The 18,848-nt window shown below is 38.5% G+C and overlaps 1 protein-coding gene across 1 annotated transcript in view; it reads left to right on the top strand.

Annotated features, from left to right (window-relative positions):
- Nucleotides 1-18,848, top strand: part of PDE11A (phosphodiesterase 11A) — a 188,673-nt gene that overhangs the window by 147,701 nt on the left and 22,124 nt on the right. The window contains exons 14-17 of the mRNA XM_070737453.1: nt 9,046-9,136; nt 10,775-10,875; nt 15,127-15,204; nt 17,771-17,834. Of these exons, the coding sequence (XP_070593554.1) occupies nt 9,046-9,136; nt 10,775-10,875; nt 15,127-15,204; nt 17,771-17,834 (334 nt within the window). The remainder of the gene's footprint in view (nt 1-9,045; nt 9,137-10,774; nt 10,876-15,126; nt 15,205-17,770; nt 17,835-18,848) is intronic.

The raw sequence follows: 18,848 nt of genomic DNA, 5'->3' as shown, positions 1-18,848 counted from the left end.
GAGTTTGCAGGGGGGAATCTGTAAATTTCTGCCTGATTTGTAATTGCCTACATGAAAGTAAGAGCTTATATGTAACATAATTTTGTACCTTGAAACAAACTTTTGTACCTTGAAACGTGGCCTCCAGGAAGGACGTCTTCGTGACGTCAAAGCTCCGCCCATGGAATTCCCTATTGGGATTCCCCACCTCCTTTCCAGCCTCCAGATCAGCCGAAAACACCGCCACCGATAGTAAAAACGGCGCTCCGCCAGGCGGCACTGCCCGGCTGTAACCTTCTGAAACAGCCGGGAGCTTCTCGGCGGCCTCTGAACCCGAACCCAAACTTCTGGGTTCGGCATTCGGGAGAACGCCGAGAAGCCCCCCGGCTGTTTTAAAAGGTGACAGCCGGGCGGCGGCGGCCAGCGGAGTGCCATTTTGCGATCTGTGGTGGGTTCGTAAGCCGAAAAAAGTTTGTAAGAAGAGGCAAAAAATTTCCGAACCCCAGGTTCGTATCACGAGGGGTTCGTATCACGAGGGGTTCGTATCACGAGGTACCACTGTATAATGATAGTATATGTTGTAGTTTGGTTAACCCTAATCTTGTGCATATGAGGGATTATACTCATGTTTTGCTGTTCTGTATATATAAGCTTAAGTAGAGCAAAGGTGATTGCTATCTATGAAACTGTAATAACAACAAGGATTAACAACAAGGATAGGCTTCCATTGGATAAACCAACCATCAGGTAATGGATTGACTTGAGTGCTAGAACAAGTGAGTTTGTTACTGCATCTGAGAGCGTATTGTTATATTATATTGTATAGTCCAATGTTTCAGAAGCTATCACAGAAAAGAAAGAGATAACCAATTCTTCAAAGCACCTGAGGGCAGGAAAAGAAGTAATGGATGGAAATTTATCAAAGAGAGATCCAACGTAGAACTAAGGAGAAATTTTCTGACAGTTAGAACAATTAATCAGTGGAATGTCTGGCCTTAGAAATGGTGGATGCTTCATCACTGGCGGTTTTAAAGAAGAGATTGGACAGCCACTTGTCTGGAATGGTATAAGGTTTCCTGCTCAGGCAGGGGATTGGACTAGAAGACTTCCAACTCTGTTATGCTGTATTCTGCACTCTGACTTGTGTCACTCATTTACTTGCAATTGGAATCGTTTAATGTGAAAAAAAATCTTGCTGTGTTTCTGCAAAGCCTTGCTATGAATGAAAACATGCTGTTTCTCAAAGTGATGGCTCTGGGTTCAGCCATACGGCTGGGTCACCATTGCCACTGCTGTGTGTATGTGTGTGTTTGTGCGTGCACACACACAACAAATTATGTTAATTTTTTTAAATTCTGCAAGGGCATACCATTTTGTATTGAGTGCGTGCTTAACGTTAGGGGAATATTTTTCTTTGCACAATTTACAGAAGCTGTGTATGGGAGAAGCCAATGAAGAATTTTTTGTTACACCTTTTGAAAGAAATCGTCTATCATAGTAAGGAATTTGAAGAGCCATTGATTTAAACAAATATGCAAGAGGAAGCAGAAAACCTAGATAACTCCAAAGTCTCTCTCTTACTCTGTTCTTTTTAGCTGTTTTGGACCGTTACTTGGTTTTTATGCAGTAACTAAATCTGATTAATGGTGAAACAGTTACCAAGGTAGTATAAAAGCCTAGGGCTTTTGAGGACGGTTAATGGTTTCAGTGGCTAATTAAAAAGAGAGGAAGTATAATGTTAGTATTCAAACTTGTTTTGAAGGATGTGCCTTTGGCCTGCAGTTCAAACTGAAGTGGCATAATTAATGGATCAAACAGCCATCATTTCAGCTGCACGAGCTCTGAAATTATCAAATAGGTTATAGGCTAAAAATTAGCATTCAAAATGAATGCATTATAAAAAATATTTATAGCTGTATACTAACAAGAAAAGCAAAGTCCGGATGCCTTTTGAAAAAGTACATTTATTTATTTTATTTATTTATTCGATTTTTATGCCACCCTTCTCCTTAGACTCAGGGCGGCTTACAACATGGCAGCAATAGCACTTTTTAACAGAGCTAGGCTATTTCCCCCACAATCCAGGTTCTCATTTTACCCACCTCGGAAGGATGGAAGGCTGAGTCAACCTTGAGCCGGTGATGAGATTTGAACCGCTGACCTTCAGATCTACAGTCACCTTCAGTGGCCTACAGTACAGCACTCTACCTGCTGCGCCACCCCAGCTCACTTTTGGGGCAGCCTTGACCTGAAAAGAACAATATATAAAAAGAAGATTTATGGAAACTAGAAGAAATAAGCTTTTGGCTGTTGATTGTAAAAATAGATTACATTCAAGCAGATTTCCTGTTCCATCCCTAGTTTGAAAGACTAATATTTCCTTTGAATACTTCTCTATAGTGCCAAATGTATGAGGTGGGCTAGGTGTATTCAAGATCAATTCTCGCAATGGGTAGAAGATGGAAGAACTACTCGTGTAGTTCACCCTGGCAGGCTGCTGCGTTAACTCAGTAGTAAAATGCAAGTTTTTATGAGGCTTAACAGTGGATGTCTCCTGAGAAGGTTTTATGTTCCTGTTTGAATTTATATCATTTGAGATTTTTCAGACAGGGGATGCTTTTGTACAATCTTGAACAATAGTGCTTATGTCAGATAAATACATTTTTTAAATGGTTGGTTAAAAATATGCTAGATTTTGCAGGTACAGTGTTCCCTCGATTTTCACGGGTTTGAACTTCGCGAATAGCCTATACCACGGTTTTTTGAAAAATATTAATTAAAAAATACTTTGCAGGTTTTTTCCTATACCACAGTTTTTCCCATCCGATGACATCATACTTCATCGTCAAACTAATTTTGCAAATAAATAACAAAAAAAATAATTATTGTTAATAAATAATTATGTTTATAAATATCAGGATCACTAAGTGCCTTATTCAATGGTGAGTACCAGTAATAATGGTGAGTAAATGGTTGTTAAGGGAATGGGAAATGGTAATTTAGGGGTTTAAAGTGTTAAGGGAAGGCTTGTGATACTGTCCATAGCCAAAAATGGTGTGTTTACTTCCGCATCTCTACTTCGCGGAAATTCGAGGGAACACTGTATAGCAAAATCTAGCACATTGGGACGTAGATGAGAAAGTCAAAATGTCCACCTACAGCAAGCTTTTAGGTTCAAATATGAAATCAGGTGCACAGCAAAATTACATGAGATTTGAGATTTGGCAAGATTCAAACATTTTTATAACCACAGTATTTTATAAAATGGATATTAATCAAAATGCAACTCATTTAATCTTAATATTATTTTTAGGTTTTTTTAAAAAAATAAAAATAATTATTTACTGATTTATATCTGCTTCTTGCACTGAGTTCTGTGCGTTCATGCAGAGAGAACATGGTCTTTTTGTAATGTTAAAGAAATAATAGAAAGTTTATAGGTGCCTGGTGACATAGTGTGTTAAGTGTAATGATAACAGCTGTTATTATCCTGACATATTGTGATTTGTGGTCACACAGGTTGCAAAGACTGTAAATTTATGCTTCACCTTTCCCATTTCTTTCTAACTTGGGTGGGGAGGGTTCAGCACAATGAAAGATTAGGAGGAGTATGATTGAAAACAGTATCACAAGATGTTAATCCACTTCACTGCTGTTTCCTCTGGGGACCAACGTTCTTGGTAATTTTCTCCCCTTTCTCTCATTACAGCTGCCCCATGATGATTAAATATCTGGGCAGTGTAGCTTTGCAATATAATCTCCTAGGAGAATTCTTTTCATTCCAAGCCAGAATCTCTTAAACTAATTTCTTCAACTACGCATATATACATAAGCATTCACACACACCAATAACACCAAGCCTCATCTGTCACTTTAGAGTGCTTTCTGGTAGTGAAATAGTGATAGGTGTTAATCTCTTGTGACGGTTTAATCCTGGTGTGTTCCACCTTCTAACCATTACCAGTTTTGTAACTATAATTCATACCTTCCTTGAAGAATAAAATTTAGCATTTTAAATATATGTTTGTGTAGATGTGTAGATGTATGGTTAGTCACACAACTATGCAGATATTAAACAGGAATTTGTTTTGAAGGCATATAAAACTTAAACTGAAGCATTAACAGCACACATATGCATATTTAGTCATACAGTATCTCATTTTTAAAAATGAAGCTTGTACTTCCAGATGTAACTTATCTTCAACATTTGACTAGATTATATTTACCTTCTGCAACTTCCATTACAGTTTTTATGTAGGTTATAAATTATGTAATAAATTGTTCATATTTTTTAAAATAACAAGTGGAAACCACACAGCAGTTAGAAGAGTGAATTGATTTTAAATCCACTCGTTCTTAGTTGTAGCTTGATTTCTGCTTAATTGTTGATTTATCAGAATTGGAAACTATTAACAATAGTTGTTTTATTTTGCCTGAGGTTTGTCATATATATTGTGATTACTTAGCAAACAGTATTAACTTGGTTTTCACAAATATTAAAGAAAGCTTAAAAAGCCATCCTTTTCAGAAATGCAAAGCATAAAACTTGGGTTTACAGAAATTAGGCTGTTATTAATTATATAGTTCATAGCCTGCTTTATTGGGGAAATGGGTAGCATATAAATTAGATGGTGGATGGATGGATGGATGGATGGATGAGTGGAAGGCAGGCAGGCAGCTCTACTACCAAAAATACATCAAAACACTGTATAAGACACACTGAAGTATAAGACACACCTCAGTTTTTGGGGTGGAAAATAGGGAAAAGAATCTGCTTACCAGATATTCATCTGGCTAGCATCCTTAGTCTGGTTAACTTCAGCACGTTATTTTATCCCCTGGTTAGGGCTTTAAAAAAATCTTATATGGCGAGAGTAATAATTTATTTATTTTATTTATTTATTTATTTATCTTGTTCAGTACACAATGAGGGTTTTAGTGGGTATTTATTTATTTATTTATTTATTTATTTATTTATTATTTGGATTTGTATGCCCCCCTCTCCGAAGACTCGGGGCGGCTCACAACAAGTGAAAAAACAATCCAATACATAATCCAATTAATTAAAATATTAAAAGTTTTAAAAAACCCCTATACTAACATACACACACACAAGCATACCATGCATAAATTCAGCGGGCCCAGGGGGAGATGTTCAGTTATATATCAATATACACATAGTAAAATACATGATGAAGGTTATAGAGGAGATACTCATAGTAAAATATATCTAAGAAATAATAGAAAAGAAGATATAGGAATAGAATATATCAATGAAAGAATAGAAAAAGAGATATAGGAATAGAAGAAAGGTATAGGAGGTATAGGAGAGCAATAGGACAGGGGATGGAAGGCACTCTAGTGCACTTGTACTCGCCCCTTACTGACCTCTTAGGAATCTGGATAGGTCAACCGTAGATAATCTAAGGGTAAAGTGTTGGGGGTTTGGGGATGACACTATGGAGTCCGGTAATGAGTTCCACGCTTCGACAACTCGGTTACTGAAGTCATATTTTTTATAGTCAAGTTTGGAGCGGTTAATATTAAATGAAAGAGCTTGCAAGCCAGTAAGAGCTGGGAACATTTTTAGCACCTGGTTAGGGCTGGAAAGAAATATTTGGAGCAAATTAGACCAATGAGGAAAAAACCTGCAAAGTCTTAGGGCTTCGAAAACATTCTTTGTAGAAAATAACAATGAAAGAGCCTGCAAGGTAAGAGCTGGGAAGATTGTTAGCAGCTAGTTAGCGCTGGGGGGGTGGGGAAGCTACATTCAGAGTATAAGACACACCCAAAGTATCAGCCTCTTTTAGTGAAGAAAAAGGTGTGTCTTATACTCCGAAAAATACGGTATATATTTCTGTAAGGTCTCCCCTCCCTCATATGGTGAATGTGCAGGTTCCAGTCATAAATTACACAATTTTAAAACGTGGCAGAATCCTTTGCTCCATTTTGTACCCTTTCTTCTCCAAGCAGAATTTAAACAAAATAAAAGATATATAGTATTTCACTGGTTCATTTCAAAGCCCAGCTCAGAAGAAACCATTACCAATGAAAAAAACCAAAGTCCCAGTGACTGAGAGAGAGCAGATCGTATAGAAACGATTATTCAGAATCACCAGTCATATTGTGTTTATATGTTGAAGAGATCTATGATCTGAATACATATCCCTATTATCCTTTAGCCCTCCCCTTTCTCATCCTGGAATGCTGGTATGGATGGAAAACAGTGAGCATAGAAAGGTTGATATTCTACAAAATATTGGGATAGGGGTTCAGGTGGGCTTATTGCTCACGTACCTGCCTCCCAGCTGCGTGTCAACAGCCCTGCCTGTGCTGTTCGAGAAGGTAGCCAGGCTGGCGGTAGGGTTCCCCAGACTTATTGTCTTGGAGGACTTTAACCTACCATCGCACGGTGAAACTTCTGGGCTAGCACAGGAGTTCATGGCCACCATGACAGCCATGGACCTGACTCTAGTAGTACAGGATCTGACTCATGAGGGGAACATGCACTCAACATGGTATTCCTCTCTGAGCAATTGAGTAATGGTCTGAGACTAAGGGGCTTAGAAGTGTTGCCTTTGTCATGGTCAGACCATTTTCTACTGCGGCTTGACTTCCTGGCTCCAATCCTTCCCTGCAGGGAGGTGGAACCAACTAGGTGTTTCCGCCCCACATGCCTGATGGACCCAGAGGGCTTTCAAAGGATGCTTGGGGTTATACAAGATGCACTCGTCCACAGTTCAGCAGAGTCTCTTGCCGCGGCCTGGAATAAGGCTGCGATGGAGGCTCTTGACCGGATTGCGCCATTGTGACCTCTCTGTGGCACTAGACCCCAGAGAGCTCCTTGGTTTACCGAGGAGCTCTGGGAGTTGAAACGCCAGAAGAGACATCTAGAGAAGTGATGGAGGAAGAGTAAATCTGAATCCGACCGAACACATATAAGAGCTCACAAGAAGACTTACAAAGTGACGCTCAAGGCGGCAAGATGCGTGTATCATGCTGCCTTGATTGCATCAGCGGAATCTCGCCCGGCCACTCTATTTAGGGTGACCCACTCCCTTCTTAACCAGGGAGGAGTTGGGGAGCCCTTGCAGAGCAGTGCCAAGGATTTTAACACATTTTTCGCTGATAAAGTCGCTCGGATCTGGGCAGACCTCGACTCCGATTGGATAACAGAGTCGACTGACAACGAGTCAGTCGAGGTGACTGGAGCCCGTCCTTGTCCATCAGTCTGGGAAGAGTTTGATATGGTGACACCTGATGAAGTGGACAAGGCCATTGGGGCTGTGAGTTCTGCAACCTGTTTGCTGGATCCGTGTCCCTCCTGGCTGGTTTCGGCCTGCAGGGAGGTGACACAGAGCTGGGTCCAGGAGATTGTCAATGCTTCTTTGGGGAGGGGGTCCTTCCCGGCTCCTTACAAGGAGGCACTTGTGCACCCCCTCCTCAAGAAGCCTTCCCTGGACCCAGCCACTCTCAACAACTATCGTCCAGTCTCCAACCTTCCCTTTATGGGGAAGGTTGTTTAGAAGATGGTGGCGCTCCACCTCCAGTGGTCCTTGGAAGAAGCTGATTATCTAGGCCCTCAACAGTTGGGTTTCAGGCCTGGCTACAGCACCAAAACTGCTTTGGTCGCATTGATAGATGATCTCTGGCGGGCCCAGGACAGGGGTTTATCCTCTGTCCTGGTGCTTCTTGACCTCTCAGTGGCTTTCGATACTATCGACCATAGTATCCTTCTGAGCCAGCTGGAAGGGTTGGGAGTGAGAGGCACTGTCCTTCAGTGGTTTTCCTCCTACCTCTCCGGTCGGTCGCAGTCAATGTTAGTGGGGGGTCAGAGGTCAACCTCTAGGTCTCTCCCTTGTGGGGTGCCTCAGGGGTCTGTCCTCTCCCCCCTGCTATTCAATATCTACATGAAACCGCTGGGTGAGATCATCCAGGGGCATGGGGTGAGGTTTCATCAGTACACTGATGATACCCAGCTGTACATCTCCACCCCATGTCCAGTCAACGAAGCAATGGAAATGATGTTCCGGTGCCTGGAGGCTGTTAGGGTCTGGATGGGTGTCAACAGACTCAAACTCAACCCTGATAAGACACTTGTGCGCCCCATGTGGGTTTTGCCTCCCAAGGACAATTCCATCTGTCCGTCCATTACCCTGGAGGGGGGGAATTACTGACCCCCTCAGAGAGGGTCCACAACTTGGGCATCCTCCTCGATCCACAGCTAACATTAGAGAACCATATTTCGGCTGTGGCAAGGGGGGTGCTTTCCCAGGTTCACCTGGTGCACCAGTTGCGGCCCTATCTGGACCGGGAGTCACTGCTCACAGTCACTCATGCCCTCATTACCTCCAGGTTCGACTACTGTAATGCTCTCTACCTGGGGCTACCTTTGAAGAGTGTTTGGAAACTTCAGATCGTGCAGAATGCAGCTGCGAGAGCAATCGTGGGCTTTCCCAGATATGCCCATGTCACACCAACACTCCGTAGTCTGCATTGGTTGCCGATCAGTTTCCGGTCACAATTCAAAGTGTTGGTTATGATCTATAAAGCCCTTCATGGCATCGGACCAGAATATCTCCGGGACCGCCTTCTGCTGCACAAATCCCAGCAACCGATTAGGTCCCACAGAGTTGGCCTTCTCCAGGTCCTGTCGACGAAACGATGTCATCTGGCGGGACCCAGGAGAAGAGCCTTCTCTGTGGTGGCCCCGACCCTCTAGAATCAACTCCCCCCGGAGATTAAGACTGCCCCCACCCTCCTTGCCTTTCGCAAACTCCTTAAAACCCACCTCTGCCTTCAGGCATGGGGAAATAGATTCCCCTGGACCGTTTCCGTTTTATTCGAGGTTTGTCTGAGATGTATGATTGTTTTTATATTAAGGGTTTTAAATTGTTTGTATCATTGGATTTTTACCATGTTTTATGTCGTGAGCCGCTCCGAGTCTCCGGAGAGGGGCGGCATACAAATCTAATAAATAATAAATAATAATAATAATTTCTCCAATCATTTTAACAGTCTCAGAAGCATATGCTGAAAGAATGTCATATGTTGTGTATTTTTCAGAATTGGTTCTGCTTTAGCTCAGCTCTATGGGACATCTGCTACTTTGGAACATCACCATTTCAACCATGCTGTAATGATTCTTCAGAGTGAGGTACAAAAAACGTGGACTACCTGGTCTCTTCTTCTCTAAAAATAATTGTCAAAAGTGTAATATAATATTTATTATAGCATATTTAAAAAGGTATTTTCTCTACCAGCACATAGAAAACAGATTCTGGATTCCCTATATGGCACTGAGTTTAACAATATGATTTACATAATATTTACTCTCAAAGCAAAATATTTCCCAAAAACAAAAACAGTCACTTTGCAGAATCAGATATGTGGCATATAAATTTAATAAATAAGTGCTTAAAATGGTTTTGATTTCTTCTTTACAATTAGAGCTGTAATGTTCTTAGTAATACATTCTCCCTTATGAGGAAATATAAATATTTCCCTAAATATAGGCTGGCATTACCTGTTCCTAATTACAGTAACTATTAATTCTAGTACTATTAAATTATTCAACAGCATTTATTTTTCGATTGAAAAAAAGTTCATGGGTTGAGCTGTTGGAGTTGGGGGGAAAAGGCATTGTTAAGTTTTGCATTTATGAGGTTGGAGGTTTTCCTCCAATGAAATTGCTCTGTTACTTGAATGCATACATAGAATTTTGAATTAGTATGTTTAATGCATTCTGGGTGAAGAATTTGTTTTTTGAATTTAGATTTTGATGTAATTCATACTTTAATTCACATTAATATAGATTTCTTTTCCAGGATGAATTGGATTTGTCTGGGTGTTGTATCTTATGTATATGATAATGATCATGATTTTGGGTTACTTTTTTTTACTGTTTTATATTACCACTGTTTTACTATGTTGTTTATTATTGCTTATTGCATACAAATCTAATAAATTATTAATTTATTATTATTATTATTTTGCGTTGTACTATACTGCTTATTACTATAGGCCGCCCAGAGTACGCAAGGAGTTTGGCAGCTTAAAAGTAAAATAAAATTAATAATAAAATAAAATAAAAATAAATTTATTTATCACTTGTGGCTTGTATGTACGCTGAGAGCTTATGCACCCGAGGCAAATTCCTTGTGTGTCCAATCACACATGACTGATAAAGAATTCTATTCCATATGAGTCCCAAAAATAGAATATTTCAAAACAACATCCAAAGTAGACTTAGAGAAGTTGTAGCATCTTTGGCATAGTTATATCAAAATAACTTTTACTGAATATGATTTATGGGCATAGATATATATTTAGGATTGGGTGGATAGCCTAACAGTAATCTCTATTTTATCTCCCTGTGCAAATATATGACTTGTTTGTTTAGATTTATGTTACCTACCATAGCAATTCTGTGCAAATAGCAATAGATTAAAACATCATGCAAATAAAAACAAAAAACAACTAACATAAAACTTCAATTTTAAAGAAAAAGCTAAAGTTCTTTAGGTTGAAATTTCCATAGGTTGTTCATCAGTTTATATGCAAAAAATAAAAAGTAGATTGACAATGTTTTTATTTACTACAAGGCCATACTTTCAGTCCAGCAAAAAAAAGAAGAAAAACCTAGCAGAATAGCTGCTCTATTAAATATTTTTGTAATGATTTCATTACATTTTTTTAAAAAAAGGTTTGCTGCAATAGTGAGATACAATGCCAACATATTGGAAAAATTCTATTGATTCTGAGCTATTTAGCTTTGCTCTCTCTTTCATTATAGGGTCACAACATCTTTGCTAATTTGTCCTCTAAGGATTACAGTGATCTTATGCAGCTTCTGAAGAAGTCAATACTGGCAACGGACCTCACTCTCTATTTTGAGTAAGTATTGGCATCTTATAATTTTGATAAATGAAATTCTGAAAGAGTTGCAGTCCTCAACAATGGTGTTTAAATATCAGCGGGCGCACTGGGCACACAATGCTATAAGTTAGTATTTACTTATCATTTTAATTATTTATTCTCACACCCATAGCAAAGGCATCCTTTACAGCAGGGGTAGGGAATGATGGCCCTCTTATAGAAACATAGAAACATAGAAGACTGACGGCAGAAAAAGACCCCATGGTCCATCTAGTCTGCCCTTTTACTATTTCCTGTATTTTATCTTACAATGGATATATGTTTATCCCAGGCATGTTTAAATTCGGTTACTGTGGATTTACCTACCACGTCTGCTGGAAGTTTGTTCCAAGGATCTACTACTCTTTCAGTAAAATAATATTTTCTCATGTTGCCTTTGATCTTTCCCCCAACTAACTTCAGATTGTGTCCCCTTGTTCTTGTGTTCATTTTCCTGTTAAAAACACTTCCCTCCTGTACCCTATTTAACCCTTTAACATATTTAAATGTTTCGATCATGTCCCCCCTTTTCCTTCTGTCTTCCAGACTATACAGATTGAGTTCATTAAGTCTTTCCTGATACGTTTTATACTTAAGACCTTCCACCATTCTTGTAGCCCGTCTTTGGACCCGTTCAATTTTGTCAATATCTTTTTGTAGGTGAGGTCTCCAGAACTGAACACAGTACTCCAAATGTGGTCTCACCAGCGCTCTATATAAGGGGATCACAATCTCCCTCTTCCTGCTTGTTATACCTCTAGCTATGCAGCCAAGCATCCTACTTGCCTTTCCTACCGCCCGACCACACTGCTCACCCATTTTGAGACTGTCAGAAATCACTACCCCTAAATCCTTCTCTTCTGAAGTTTTTGCTATCACAGAACTGCCAATGCAATACTCAGATTTAGGGTTCCTTTTCCCCAAGTGCATTATTTTACATTTGGAAACATTAAACTGCAGTTTCCATTGCTTTGACCATTTATCTAGTAACGCTAAATCATTTACCATATTACAGACCCCTCCAGGAATATCAACCCTATTGCACACTTTAGAGTCATCGGCAAATAGGCAAACCTTCCCTACCAAACCTTCTCCTATGTCACTCACAAACATATTAAAAAGAATAGGACCCAGAACAGACCCTTGTGGCACACCGCTTGTAACCTGTCTCTGCTCAGAATACTCGCCATTAACAATAACTCTCTGATGTCTATGCTTCAGCCAGCTTGAAATCCACTGAACTATCCAGGGATTAATTCCAATCTTCACTAATTTATCTATCAGCTCTTTATGTGGAACCGTATCAAAGGCTTTGCTGAAGTCCAGATAGGCAATATCCACGGCACCACCTTGATCCAACACCTTTGTGACATAGTCAAAGAACTCAATGAGATTAGTCTGACACGATTTGCCTTCAGTAAAGCCATGCTGATTTGGGTCCAATAAGTTATTGTTTTTTAGATGCTGATTTATCCTCTTTTTGAGTAGCGTCTCCATCATTTTAACTACAACTGATGTCAAGCTAACTGGCCTGTAGTTACCAGCTTCTTCTCTACTGCCCTTCTTGTGGATAGGCACAACACTGGCCATTCTCCAATCCTCAGGAACATCTCCTGTTAACAGGGATTGGTTAAACAAATCAGTCAGGGGGGTAGCAATGACAGATCTGAGTTCTTTAAGAACTCTGGGGTGGATGCCATCTGGACCCATTGCCTTATTTATCTTTAATCTTTCAAGTTCTTCTAAGACATCGGCTTCTAAGATCACTGGAGCTGAATCCGTACAGCTGGAAGCAATGCTATATCCCTCTATAGTATTATTTTGTAAGGTGTCTTTTGAGAAAACTGAACAGAAGTAGCTATTGAAATGGTCAGCGATCTCCTTATTCCCATTAATGCATGTATTTTTCCCGGTACTAAGCTTCGTGATGCCGCAGTTTTTCTTCTTCTGACTTATGACTTTTGGACTTCAATTCCCAGAATTCCTGAGCCAGCCATGCCAGACTTATTCTACATATGAGAGCCAGAATAGAAACATAGAAGACTGACGGCAGAAAAAGACCTCATGGTCCATCTAGTCTGCCCTTATACTATTTCCTGTATTTTATCTTAGGATGGATATATGTTTATCCCAGGCATGTTTAAATTCAGTTACTGTGGATTTAACAACCATGTCTGCTGGAAGTTTGTTCCAAGGATCTACTACTCTTTCAGCAAAATAATATTTTCTCATGTTGCTTTTGATCTTTCCCCCAACTAACTTCAGATTGTGCCCCCTTGTTCTTGTGTTCACTTTCCTATTAAAAACACTTCCCTCCTGGACCTTATTTAACCCTTTAACATATTTAAATGTTTCAATCATGTCCCCCCCTTTTCCTTCTGTCCTCCAGACTATACAGATTGAGTTCATTAAGTCTTTCCTGATACGTTTTATACTTAAGACCTTCCACCATTCTTGTAGCCCGTCTTTGGACCTGTTCCATTTTGTTAATAGTTTAGTCATTAAGGTGTTAGACTAAGACTACTGAGATCCAGTTTTTAGTCCACCTTCAGCTACAGAAATTGCCTAGGGGTCATTATCTTCATAGTCATTATCACAGTCATTATCTTCCTCAGCCGTATTCCAACTCACATGTTAACATTTTATATTAAAACAGGCATTGAAATTATGAAGTTGCTTTATCTTCTAATCTGATTTTATAAGGCATTTGTGAGACCATTAACAATTATTTGAAAGCAAGTTAGTAGGACTTACAACCAGAATAGCAGCTGAAAATAGCAGCTTTGTCAACGGCACTGAAAAAAAAAGTGACACAACTGTTTTTCACACTTATGACTATTGCAGCATCTCTGCGGTCATGTGATCAAGGCTTGGATGCTTGACAACTGGCATGTATTTATGACAGTTGTAGAGTCCCAGGTTCATGTGATCACCTTTTGTGACCTTCTGACAAGCAAAGTCAAAAGGGAAGCTGGATTAGCAACCTTATTACTAATTTAACAAGTGCAGTGATAATGGGGCAACATTCAGTTAACAATTGTGTAGTTTAGCAATGGAAATTTGGGGCTTTGTGCACAAAAAGAAGAATCCACCTCCTGAGATTATCATGTTTTCCCTAACTTTTTCATTTATTTAGTTGAAATTTGATACAAAGGGGATGACACAAATATAAAATATGGTACTTAGGAATATGTCTTTTTGCTAATATATAAAATGTATGTATAGAAAGATCACATATGGAAACTAACTGCCTTATCCATTTTTATACAATGCTCAAAAAAATAAAAGGAACACTTAAACAACACAATATAACTCCAAGCAAATCAAACTTCTGTGAAATCAAACTGTCCACTTAGGAAGCAACACTGATTGACAATCAATTTCACATGCTGTTGTGCACATTCAACTTTGTACAGAACAAAGTATTCAATGAGAATATTTCATTCATTCAGATCTAGGATGTGTTATTTGAGTGTTCCCTTTATTTTTTTGAGCAGTATATATCCTTAGACAGACAAAACAACTGGAAACACATTTTTCAAATGTGATTTTACTATTTCAGGAATCAGAAAACATATTAAATAGTGAGCTTCTTATTTTCAATAGTAATAAAAATGTTCCATCTACAAAACAATCTTGTGTAGTGCTGACGCAATGCAGATTTGGATAAGATTGATTTAAATGTGCCTGTTAGTGTACAGTTGGGAAAATTGTATTCACTGCAATACTTATTCTCTCATGCAGATTGAATGAATCTGCATGAGAGAAAAATGATACTTTTCTGCCAGCGTGAATTTGTATAATATTAGAAACTTTCAGCTTCATGAAAATGCTCCAATGATCTATATAAAGTAAAATGTACAGGAGACAGTGAATAGTCTGGGACTTCACTATTAAGAAAGTATTTGCTGTTCTTGGAAAGTTTTTTTGCCTCTGCGTATTAATTAGATGTTGTTAGATATTGTTTAATAAAAAGAACCAAAACATGCCTGTCATACATAATTTATATATATATTGCTGTTGCTATCTAGCCTATCTAGTGGCTAGGGCAACGGCTTGCATGCCAGCAGTTATGGCTTTGTGTGCCACCTGTGGCACCCGTGCCTTAGGTTTGCCATCACTGACCTAGGATATTGCTGCATAAGATGGGCAGCTATACAAATATTTTAAATAAATTAATACGTATATATTTCCTTGTTTAGTTTGTAATGTTGTGGTGTTTGGTTACAGGAAGAGGACTGAATTTTTTGAACTTGTCAGCAAAGGAGACTACAATTGGAATGTTAAATATCAACGAGAGGTATTCCGGTGAGATCTTTCTCTTGGGTAAAGTTCCCCTGGCATAGGAATTGAGGCACTCTGCAGGGACAAGGGGCCACATTCCTCCCAGTAGCTTTAGAAGTACACAGTCAATTTCTGTACATCCTAGAGGTGAAAAACGTTTTTGATTTGAAACATTTCATATTGAAAACATCTTACCTTGAGCCAAACGTTATTGTTTTGAATTCAAAATAGGTTGTGTTACCATTATTTGGAGCTCAAAACATTTCTGGAAAGGTCAGAACACTCCATTCTGAAATGGAAACTGCTTCAAACTCTAAATATTTTGGCCATCTTTGGTATGTCTTTATTAAGACTCTGAAAGATTACTTCTTGAGTCTATCCACACTTGACAATAAAAAAAAATGTACCGAGAGCATATGCACCAAAGACCAATTCCTTGTGTGTCTAATCAAACTTGGCCAATAAAGAATTCTATTGTTAGAAATTTGGCACCCCTTTTTTAAAAGAACGACTGAGGTTTGGTCATGTTAGAAGAAAACAATGAAACACACATTTATTTGTTAAATTTAAATTGCAGACTTCCACCATGCTTCCCTTTTCCTTGAACAGTACAACACGTATTCTCCCATGTTTCATTTCTTTTGGAAGGAGAAATCTCTGAACATTTAAGATGCTGGCTGAATATGTTTGCAAGTAAAATATTAGGGGAATATGTGAATAAAGCTACATTGTTGTTGATGTATAAAAAAGCAAATCCATTAGCTGATTTAGATTATATTCTCAATTAAGGCACATAGGTATCGACAGATTATTTTGTCAGTTCACCCTCTGTCTATTTCTCATGTGCATGCAGAGTTACTTTCGTCCATTGTCTTCAATTTAACAATTTACTGCCATTCTTTTTCCATTTATTTATATTGTCTTTCTTGAAAAGAGACTTTTGTTTTAAACGATTTCTATTTAAAGGGAAGATGACAACCTTGATCATGTAGTTGCAACTACTGTACTATTTTAACTTTTTAAATCCTACTTTCAAATGCCTCTAATTCTGTCTTCCATACACAGATATGGAGAAGGTACACATTGCAGAAAATGACCCCTTTTTAAAGCAACCTTCGGGAAGAAAACACTGGTTTCTTTTATTTGTTACATGGGTCGTAAGGGCTCCTCTAAATCAGTGTTCGTTTATGTGGTGACCCCTCCGGAGACAGCTGAATTTTAACTACCGTAAAGCATAAAGTCCTGCTTTAGGCATGAATGAACGCCAGCTGAATGACTTTGGACCAGTCACTCTCTCTCAGGCAATAAGCCGGTTGGTCAATTCCTGTTGCAAACCGTGACTCAATACTTGGTTGATCCAGAAAAAATAGGAGACCCTGTACTTGTGGCAAAACACTAGGAAGGAACAAACTGTATAAAGCTATGTCGGCTGCCGATGATGTGTATAGGTAGTCCTCAACTTACAACAGTTCATTTAGTGACCATTCAAAGTCACAGTGGCATTAAAAATAGTGACTTATGGCTGTTTTTTAGAGTTTGATCTTTGCTTGCACAGGAAGCAAAAATGTGCTGAAACCTTGCAAGCGGACGCACGCGTGCGAGAAAGATTTCAGTGATTTTTTTTACTGTCCGGAAAAAAATCTGTGCATGTGCAGGAAGCAAAAAATACCAAAAATTAAAGAAAAAAAGATGGCGGCACTCGAAGGACTGGCACTAGAAAGGTCACACGCAAATTATGCGATCTGGCAGTTGCTACCGGTGCGCAGTTGCCTACCACACCAGTAGCAACCCATCCCTGGTATCTAGGTATTTTCATCTATGGGGGATGAAACATACTCATGAAAGGAATTATTCTTTAAGTCTTTGTGTTTTAGATGAGGTATAGATCATTTTCTGTTTTTCCATATTTCACCCATTTCTGATTTAGAATATGAACAATGCATTTCCTTTTTTAAAAAAAATCCCCAGTATTCTTGCTGTTCTTCTGGGCTTGCTTATAGTTTAACATGCTTTGTGCATTGTACATAAATGCTTTGTCCATTTGAGTAATTCTTAGCTCCCAACGCTTATAAAACATATTTGTAGGCAGGTACTAACTACATTAAAATGGAGTAATCCTTAATCTTGAATATTTATTGCGCACAAACGATAGAAACTGTTCAAATAGTTTCTCTCACAATCATTTTCTTAGTACAGTAGCCAGTTTTAACCAGGCAAACAGACTACCCCGAATTGTATATATTACATAATTTCCTTTTATCACATCATAGCATTCCAACTACCCAGTATCCTATATTATGACTTTATTAATCAAACATCAACAGCAAAATAAATAATTAGTCTGCAGTGAAATATGCACCTTTTGTAACACTCAATAGTTAGTATTGAAAAGTCATTATCTGATTATATCTATAATGCATTAACTTTCCTCCATCTAATGACATAAAAATTCCAAACTGTGCCATGCTTTAAATTGGCAAAGAAGGTGTTACATCTGCCTCTTTAAAAATAATTCCTGTATTCAGGATGAATCTGATTAGAAAACCAACAAAGCTTTGTTCCATTTTTATTGTTCATTTCTGTTTTTCAGATCAATGCTAATGACAGCCTGTGACCTTGGAGCTGCAACTAAACCGTGGGAGATTTCCAGACAGGCAAGTCATGATTAATAGCAGCATGAGAAAGAGGAGGTTCTGTCCCAACAATTTTCCCAGGAACCTGACATGGAAAGGGCCAAATCTGCAGTCAGGTTACAATACCATTGCTTGCATTAAAAAATATCACAGATCTTCTGCAACATGAAGTTTATTGCCAGTCATTTTCTTTTTTCTTGCTTAATTGATAACATTAAATAATATTAGAGTCTTTCAAGAGACTCTAGTCCCATAATCAATTATGATGAACATTTGCATTTTATTAAAAATGTGAATTTAACAAAATTGGTGTGCCTAATTGACAGTGTTTTAATGTAATTTATGTAAAATAGTGAAGGCATAAAACTTTGTGGAAGAACGTTTAATTTTTCATTCAAAATTTTACTTAAAATTATTTGAGGGATTGCTACCTTATGACAACCATTAAGTGTTGTACCTCATGTTTCTTGATAAATGTGTTTTTTCTTTTATGTATACTGAGACCATATGTACCAATGACAGATTCTTTGTCCAATCACACTTGCCCAGTAAAGAATTCAATTCAATTTGATTTGATTTGATTCACTTATTTTTACCCAATTTGATGCACTCATCTGAAATCCCATCTTTTGTAGCCAGAATGGCTGCTATAGCCTTATTAATCTGGCAAGAGTGTGTTTTTTCCCCTCCGTAGGGCACAGTATTAAAAAAATCATTTATTTGTTAAGGTTGACTTACGACCAGTCACTTAGTGTCCTATCAAAGTTATACAAGATCCCTGAAAAATTACTTAGAACTACTTAGAATCTGGTTTCAAAACTGCAGCCATTGTGATGCCCCAGTAGTCGCCCGAACAAAATTTGAGTGCCTGGCAAACCGCTTGCTCTTATGACTAACATCAGCAATACTGCAGCTCCCCCTGCCTGTCTCCCTCCCCATCCCCACGTAAGAGCAGGTGATATACATTTATTCATTTAATGAAATCGTATTCTAAATTGAAAAGGTATGAATTATGGAATGTTTTATGCAAAAGCA

The sequence above is a fragment of the Erythrolamprus reginae genome, chromosome 1 (assembly GCF_031021105.1).
Source record: "Erythrolamprus reginae isolate rEryReg1 chromosome 1, rEryReg1.hap1, whole genome shotgun sequence".
NCBI lineage: Eukaryota > Metazoa > Chordata > Lepidosauria > Squamata > Dipsadidae > Erythrolamprus > Erythrolamprus reginae.
The sequence above is the reverse complement of the archived record's forward strand: the minus strand, read 5'-3'. Positions and strand labels throughout refer to the sequence as shown.